At 46.7% G+C, this 8,291-nt stretch overlaps 1 protein-coding gene across 1 annotated transcript; it reads left to right on the top strand.

Annotated features, from left to right (window-relative positions):
- Positions 1 to 590: 590 nt before the first annotated feature.
- ARL4C (ADP ribosylation factor like GTPase 4C) lies at positions 591 to 7,985 on the top strand. Its single transcript, XM_067469827.1, has 2 exons — positions 591 to 6,099; positions 6,229 to 7,985. Exon 1 carries the CDS (start codon positions 1,401 to 1,403, stop codon positions 1,977 to 1,979), a length of 579 nt encoding a protein of 192 aa, XP_067325928.1. The 5' UTR covers positions 591 to 1,400; the 3' UTR covers positions 1,980 to 6,099; positions 6,229 to 7,985.
- Positions 7,986 to 8,291: the final 306 nt, after the last annotated feature.

The following is an 8,291-nucleotide window of genomic DNA, read 5'->3' as shown; positions in this document are numbered from 1 at the left end:
TGAGTGAAAGAGGGTCTAGCCTAGCAAACCTTTTGTATCCTTACCCCAATACCCCCATGCATATGGGATATATTGAGAATGGTGATCAAATCATGATATGAATAAACATAACAGTTTAAATAATGCACCAGTAAGGCCTTTTCGCGAACCACCATGAGAATTTCGGGGGGGGGGGGGCTGAAGCCCCCCGAGGCCCCCCCCCCCTGGCTACATGCCTGCTGCCATATAAAATCCAGATTATCTGCCTTGAACAGGATTCTACGGAGGTGTAGACTCATGCAATCCAGTTCAAAGCAGACAATCAGCCTTTAATACAGCAGTGTAGGGGTGGGGGTGGGGAGAAGGACCCGAATATGTCCTGACAACAATACAGTTTGGAAAGCCACAGGATTGATTGGAGGTGGCTCCCAAGCTTGGGTCTTCCAGGTGTGGTGGACTTCATTTCCCAGAATGCCTGCTTCTCGGGCAACCTGGCTGAGGCTTCTGGGAAATGGAGTTCTGAACACTGGCAGTCTGTGCGAGCCCCCCCCTACACACACACACACCTCCAGCAGGTCTTTTAGAAAGGGTGCTCTCAGACCCCACAGCCTTCCGGGGAAGCAGGGAGACATCTCCCCTTCGCGGAAACGAGTGGGGCGCCTCCCTCCCATTCATTTCCCTCTTTTCCCGACAAAGGGAAGCCGGGAGGGAGGGCTGGGCCAAGCGAGAGAGGAGCGAAGGATCCCCGAAGGGTGCTTTCTTTCCCTCCTCCTCCTCCTCCTCCTCCTGCTCCTCCTGGGCGGCCCCTCCCTCGGCGGGGCGTGTGAATCTGCCGCGCGGCGCCGCTGCTCCGGAGGGGAGGGCTCGCCTTTTGATGGATTGAACTGCAGTCGCGCCGCTGGAGGCTGAGCAAGCCGGGCGGAGGCGGCGGAGGCCCACGCAGGCGAGGCTGGGGCGGCAAGAGAAGCCCCCAAGGAAGGGGGACAACACAGAGAGAGAGAGAGAGGTCTCCGCTGCCGCCGTCGCCGCCCCCGCGCAGAGCCATGGGGGCGATCCCGGTGAGCATCAGCCCAGGCGAGCCCTGATGAGCCCCCCTGCGCCTCCCCCATGGTCCAAGCGAGGCTCTTTCTCGCAGGACCGGCCCGCGGATCCCTGGCTTTGTTCTGCGGCTCTTCCCAGCACTTCAGGTCGCCCAGCTCAGTCTCCATCGGGGCCAGCTTGCCTTCTTGCGGGAGATCCGGCTCATTCCTGCCCGCCTGGCGTGCATCGAGGAGGGCTGGCCTTTGAGCTGGGGGTGGTGTGAAATCGGGCCCAGAGGCGAGGAAGGAAAGGCTGCTGGCTCAGGATCTTTCTCCAGGCGGAGGTGGATCCAAGCCAAGGCGATCAATCCGGAGATCTCTGCCTCCCTTTGGACCAACACCATGGGCAACATCTCCTCCAACATCTCAGCCTTCCAGTCGCTGCACATCGTCATGCTGGGCTTGGACTCGGCTGGCAAGACCACCGTGCTCTACCGGCTCAAGTTCAACGAGTTTGTCAACACGGTGCCCACCATCGGCTTCAACACGGAGAAGATCAAGCTGAGTAACGGCACAGCCAAGGGCATCTCCTGCCACTTCTGGGACGTGGGCGGGCAGGAGAAGCTGCGGCCCCTCTGGAAGTCCTACAGCCGCTGCACCGACGGCATCATCTACGTGGTGGACTCGGTGGACGTGGACCGGCTGGAGGAGGCCAAGACCGAGCTCCACAAGGTCACCAAGTTCGCCGAGAACCAAGGCACCCCCTTGCTGGTCATTGCCAATAAGCAGGACCTGCCCAAGTCGCTGCCAGTGACCGAGATCGAGAAGCAGCTGGCCTTGCCAGAGCTGAGCCCGTCCACTACCTACCACGTCCAGCCGGCCTGCGCCATCATTGGGGAAGGGCTCACTGAGGGCATGGACAAACTCTACGAGATGATCCTCAAGCGCCGGAAGTCCTTGAAGCAGAAGAAGAAGCGGTAGAGGAGAGGCCAAAGGAGGCCGTGGTGTCCCTTGACAGACCAGCATCACCAGTGTTGAAGGCCTGTGGTGTTGGTCACATCCCATCCTTTGACATTCCTGCTTCTTGGCAGGGGGTTGGACTGGATGGCCCATGAGGTCTCTTCCAACTCTTTGATTCTATGATTCTATGACATCTTGGTTTTAAGAGATTGGGCACAAATGTGGTGCTGGCTGGTTCCTGGGATGCAGATCAGATCTGTGTATGTCAGCACCAGACCTCCCGCTCCACAGGAGACTACTCTGAGCCAATATAATAATTGGAGAACCACTTTGGAAATGTTCTAGCAGGACTAGAAGATGGGCACATCAGACAGCTGCTTGTGCCTGTAAACTACAGATCACACGAGAGGCTTACCATTAGACATCTTTTTTTTCTTTTCATTCCGCTGGAAGGTTTCTTTTTTTAATACACAAATATATATATAATAAATATATATATATAAATATAAAACAGGAGAAACTAATTTGGGAGACGAAAAGTCACGACGCTTGGGATGAACAGGGCAGGACCCTGTTTCGTGTGGATTAAGGCTTATACTCCCATCTCAGGATCTTCGTACAAGGTGACGATGCGTGCATGAAGAACTAGACTTAAGAAATATTGCTTGATGCCGGGGAAGGAATGGTGGGGGGTGTGCCGAATTGATGCATATAAAAAAATATGTGTATATTGCTTCATGGTGGCTCTTGGAAGCCAACCTTTGTGGAAACTGTTTTGGGATTTTTTTTGTTCCGGTTGTTACACCAGACCTCTCCAAAGTGTTTCTGGTCTGGCCTTGTGTGGGGTCAATGAAATGTGTGAAACTGGCAAAAAAAAATGATGCAATACGACTTCCTGGAGTGATTTATGTGTTTTGCAAGAATGTATTCCCTGTCCTTTTCAGTGGGGTGTGAGGATGTCCGCACAGCTGGGTGCCCAAGTGACCTTTGCTCTCCTATGGAGGAGGCCTCTTTGGGCAGGCTAGCTGTGTGGCACCTTTAATTCCTCTATATTGGAAGAGAATACTGTATAATGTTGGCATATTGATGCACTTGAATTGTAAAATCAGAGTTGGCTGGAATCTTTCAGCTGCTATTTGGTGCTGCATTCTAAGCATTATCCTTGGAAGGGAAATGTGGTTCTAGTTTTCATGACCAATCTACACAATGTAGCAATAACCAGGGAAGTGTTCTTGTTTAATTATAGCTTCCTACTGTAATGTTCAAACACAGGCATACTTTGTGGAAACTAATCAGATTGCCTCATATTTCCATTTAATTTCTGTGTTGTTATGATAGTTTTCATGGACCAGAGGCCCAGCTCACTGCAGCAGTCTGACAGCCGTGGGGAGAAGCCCAGCCAGTGTTTGGGCTGACAAGGATGTAAGGCCAAATACGTATTCCACCCCCACCCTCCGGTGGCACAGTAGGTTAAACCCCTGTGCCGGCAGGACAGGTCGCAGGTTTGAATCCAGGAAGAGCGCAGATGAGCTCCCTCTATCAGCTCCAGCTTCTCATGCGGGGACATGAGAGAAGCCTCCCACATGGATGATAAAACATCAAAACATCCGGGCGTTGCCTGGGCAGCGTCCTTGCAGACGGCCAATTCTCTCACACCAGAAGTGACTTGCAGTTTCTCAAGTCGCTCCTGACATGAGAAAAAAAAGTAGTCCAGCGAAAATGAATAATTTTTGTTTCTTCCCCCAACTTTCATCTCCTCAAAGCTGCCATTTGGGATTGAGGTTGTGTGTTTTCTTTTCAAACGGATGCCTCAGAGTAGTGGCCGTCAAGCATTAAAAACTAATAGTTGTCCCAGCCCCATTTTTAATTCACCTTGCATTGGTAATACTAATATTTCCAAATGTTCCAGCACAGTACTGTGCTATACTTGTCTATTTAGCAGTAAGCCAAATTGCATTCAATGGGATTTCTTGCCACCTAAGCCTAAGACTGCAGTCTTAAATATGTGCTTACCTAGCAGTACGCTCCATGGGGTTTAAGGGGAATGAAGGCCCTTCCGCACAGCCCAATATCCCAGAATATCAAGGCAAGCATTATCTGAGTGTGGCATTATCAGAGTGTAAGGCATTATCTGTGTGTGGACTCAGATAACCCAGTTCAAAGCAGATATTGTGGGATTTTCTGCGTCAATATTCTGTGATATAGGGCTGTGTGGAAGGACCCTCAGTTGTGTGAGTAGGATTGGTTGTAATCTATACATACCTCTGTAGAAACAAAGTTGTATTTAATTCAATGGCATTTATTTTTGGGTAAGGATCGGGTTATAAAGCAACAATCCTGTTCATGTATACTTTGGATTTGGGTTTCAATGAATATGCAGAGGAGTGGGCTCTATGACCAACATTGGATTGCTAGGGAAAAGCTGGGATACAAATGAAATAATTAATTTTTCAAAATCATGTGGATATACAGTGGGCCCTTGTTTTTTTCCTGGAGTTTGCATGCTCATGTCCCATTACTTAGGCGATGCCTCGTTGGACGAGAAGGATAGTCTTCCAGGGTCAGTATTCTTGTGGATCCGTAGGTGACTGTGGAGCCCTATTCTTAACCTGCATCTTCTCCCATAGTGAGGGCATTGGTTTCCAGGTGGAAGGCAGTCTTGGTCGGGTTGGCTTGACACACCTTCCTCTTGGCACGTTTCTCTCTTTCACCCTCCATTCGTGCCTCTTCAAATTCTGCAGCACTGCTGGTCACAGCTGACCTCCAGCTGGAGCACTGAAGGGCCAGGGCTTCCCAGTTCCATTATATACAATGGAGTAATAAGATGGTATCCCTTATGTAAAATGGCAAAATCAAGATTTGCCTTTAAGACTTTTTCAAAAATATTTCCAAGCCAGAAATAGTGACTGGTGGGTCCATGGATGTAGAATCTGTAGATACAGAAGGCCATTTACAGTAAGTACACAAGGAGTATGATTTTGCACGAGATAAAACTATAAGGAAGAGAACTGGAAACTTTTTCCAGAAGAGTTGTAATAATTTGACTGACAAACTCTTCTGTTGGAAAGAAAGTACACATCCCACCTGAAAATACCACATCTATGGATGATCTGATCCTGCTTCACACAAATCTATTTGGATTGTCAGCTTCCTGCTTAGAAAATCCGAAACAAAGAGACTACTGGCATAAATAGATACAGGAAGGTAGCCTCAGTGGCTAAAAGAAACATATTGTCACTAGATGTCCCATTAGTGTTGCTTGGCAAAATTTCGCAGAAGCCAACAAAACTGAGCAGCAACTGGGTTGGCTCTCTATGGTACAGGAGAACGGAGGAGCGTTTTGATGGTTGCAGTCAATTCTGCTGCAGCAGGGGCTGAGGACATAGTGAGGGCTGCAAACAGATGAGTGGCATCCATTAGCTGAATTCTCATTCCTCCCTCTGTTTCCTCATGAGATGTGTGGGGCAGCGGAAATGGCTGCTGTTCAAGACATGGGGCAGATCTACACTGACCACTTAACATGGATTGAAAGCATCTAAAACACAGCATCTAAATGATACATGGTGCAAATGCATGCAGGTCTTAAACTGGGATAAGCAAAATTGGGGGGGGGGGGGTACTCTGAAGTAGGGCCTGTAATGCATGTCAGTAAAAACCACATTGCGTGGCAAGACTAATTAAAGGACAGGAGCTCCAAAAATCTGTGCATCGAAGTGAAGGAACTGGAGGGGAAAAACCCATATCCACCAGAAATCCTGGAACTAGATCAGAGCTAGCCTCTGATGGGTATAAGCACCAACCAGGCCTTCACCCAGTTTCTATACTTTATATGTAATCAGGTGCATGTTTGCTTTGTTTCAGCCTCTGCCGTTTCCATCCCACAGTACCGGGTCAATGTAGATCAGTGGTTCTCAACCTGTGGGTCCCCAGGTGTTTTGTCCTACAACTCCCAGAAATCCCAGTCTGCTTACCAGCTGTTGGGATTTCTGGGAGTTGAAGGCGAAAACAAGATCAGTGGTTCTCAACATGTTGTTCAACAAGTCTGCTTACCAGCTGTTGGGATTTCTGGGAGTTGAAGGCAAAAACATCTGGGGACCCACAAGTTGAGAACCACTGGTTTCCATCCCACAGTACTGGGTCAGTGTAGATCAGTGGTTCTCAACCTGTGGGTCCCCAGGTATTTTGGCCTACAACTCCCAGAAATCCCAGTCTGCTTACCAGCTGTTGGGATTTCTGGGAGTTGAAGGCCAAAACATCTGGGGACCTACAGGTTGAGAACCACTGGTGTAGATGTATGTGCTCATGGATCATAACCTGTGAGAGTCTAAAGTCAGTGTCTGCAGCCCTTTCAAGACAGCAAAGAGGCTGATACCAAAGGGCTTTGAAAATTTATGAAGTGGAATTAATCAGGTCCAGGCTTTTTTATTTACTTTGCCCACATCCCTGTGTGCTTTGGTCACACTCTGGCCCAATGAAGATTTCTGTGGCACTTAAACCTTATGCAGTATTTGGTGGCCTTCCAATTGGCCTATTAAATGTACTACACTAGTGTGAGATTTAGAGCCTTTTCTTCAAAAACTTGGCCAAGAGATTGTGGGGTGGGGTGGGGGGCATATTTTCACACCATGGATTTTCCCCTTTGGCAATAAGCTTTCCAATCAATTTTTAAGAATCCATTATTAAAAATTAATAAGATTTGCCACTATTTTTTCTGGTAGGGCACCTTATTCTTTTTGTGACTGTATATTGGATAAATATCTAAAAAGAAATCTAGTTGTTATTTCCCCTTCTCCATTGCTGCAGTTCCATGCTAGTAGAAGCCTTTCCTCCTACCTGTTTGCCTGGCACACAGTTGTTAAGGACATAGAAGCCCTGCCATTAACTTGGCTCTGTTTGCAAGCAAACATTATTTACATGCTTAGGGAAATTCTAGTAGCATGAAATGGAAACTTGTTCATCGATCTACAGAGCTGGTTGGTCCCATTGTTTCAAACCACCTCAGCGTTGTTTTTGTTTTAATTGTTATTCTTTATTTCCACTCATGACTTTCTCTCTCAAGCACATTTGTTACCTCATAACTAAGAGAGACAGAGAGAAAATATATTTATTTTGAAACAATGCCAAATGCTGTAATTTAAAAAAATTAGGAATTAGAAAATGCTGTTTCAATTATACTGAGTATGCTGTGAAGCTTATTTATGTACATTTGGGTTCTCTACCCTGTTTAGGAATTAGAAAATGCTGTTCAGCTCAGATTCAGTACAGCTGTAAAGCTAATGTACATTTGGATTCCTTTGTCACTGACAGCAGCTGGTTTCTTGCAAACATACATCACAATGGTTAAATGAATTTATCACCTGCTGTGCTTCTGCATAGGTGCTAAGTGACTGGAAATTAGGTCCTTATGGGCCACCAGTTGAGCAATACACAAAATGCGGAATGTGCCACTCTCCCAAGTGGAGCAACTTAAGATACTACAGGAACATTGAAGCAGTGTTCTTCATCCAGCAGAATGAAGAAGAAAGGAAATGGGTCAATAATAAACAAAGCTTGGACTTCTGCTTCTTCTTTTTTTTAAAAAAAATGGAATAATTCTGAAAGATGTTGCTCATTTTCTAGAACATATGTGGGAGCTGGCCATTTCACTTACAGTAAGGCTTTCAAACTACTTTCTCTTAACTCAAATAAGTAAGTGGAAAGTGGGATGCCAAAGCAATGCTGTGGCCTTACTGCTCACAGCTACTTGCAGTTAACCATCTTAGAGCCTTTACTTGGTTCAAGAAGCAGACCTGACCCAGCCTTTTCATCAATAAATTATCGGATCAAAGGTGAAAGCTTGGAGAAAGAGAATACCTAAAAATATGAAACTAAAAGCTCTCTATATGTCCCTCTCTTGAGATCGTATGCTTTCTAGTCCCAGATATTGCCCTGTTAGCATTTGAAGAAATCTTAACAGATGTTGTAACATGCCAGTCACATTTCGGACTTTTTCTTCACAACACGCCAATTAAAGTATTCTCTAGCAGACCCTGCTCTGACTTGTGTTATTTCTGGTCATACCAGCTTCGGTTTGTCTGTTTTTATGATACAGGGTGCAGCAGCATAACTTCCTTTTTTCAAAACTTAATAAAACCCATTGTATGAATCAGAAAAAAATTTATAATGTATGCGCATACCTAAAGTTTTGTTTTACATAGTTTTGAAGATCAAATTAGGTAGGTGACGTCCCCCATTCTCCATACACTGAGTAAACTGATTTCTGGCGTTTGTCATGACTCTTGCCAACATAGCAGGCGTTATGTTGGCAATTTCTTCCTGGATGTTGGTCTTCAA

The sequence above is a fragment of the Anolis sagrei genome, chromosome 1 (assembly GCF_037176765.1).
Source record: "Anolis sagrei isolate rAnoSag1 chromosome 1, rAnoSag1.mat, whole genome shotgun sequence".
NCBI classification, from domain to species: domain Eukaryota; kingdom Metazoa; phylum Chordata; class Lepidosauria; order Squamata; family Dactyloidae; genus Anolis; species Anolis sagrei.
The sequence above is the reverse complement of the archived record's forward strand: the minus strand, read 5'-3'. Positions and strand labels throughout refer to the sequence as shown.

Excerpts from the sequence above, each read along its gene's own strand:
- ARL4C (XM_067469827.1), top strand. The coding sequence starts at position 1,401 with ATGGGCAACATCTCCTCCAACATCTCAGCCTTCCAGTCGCTGCACATC.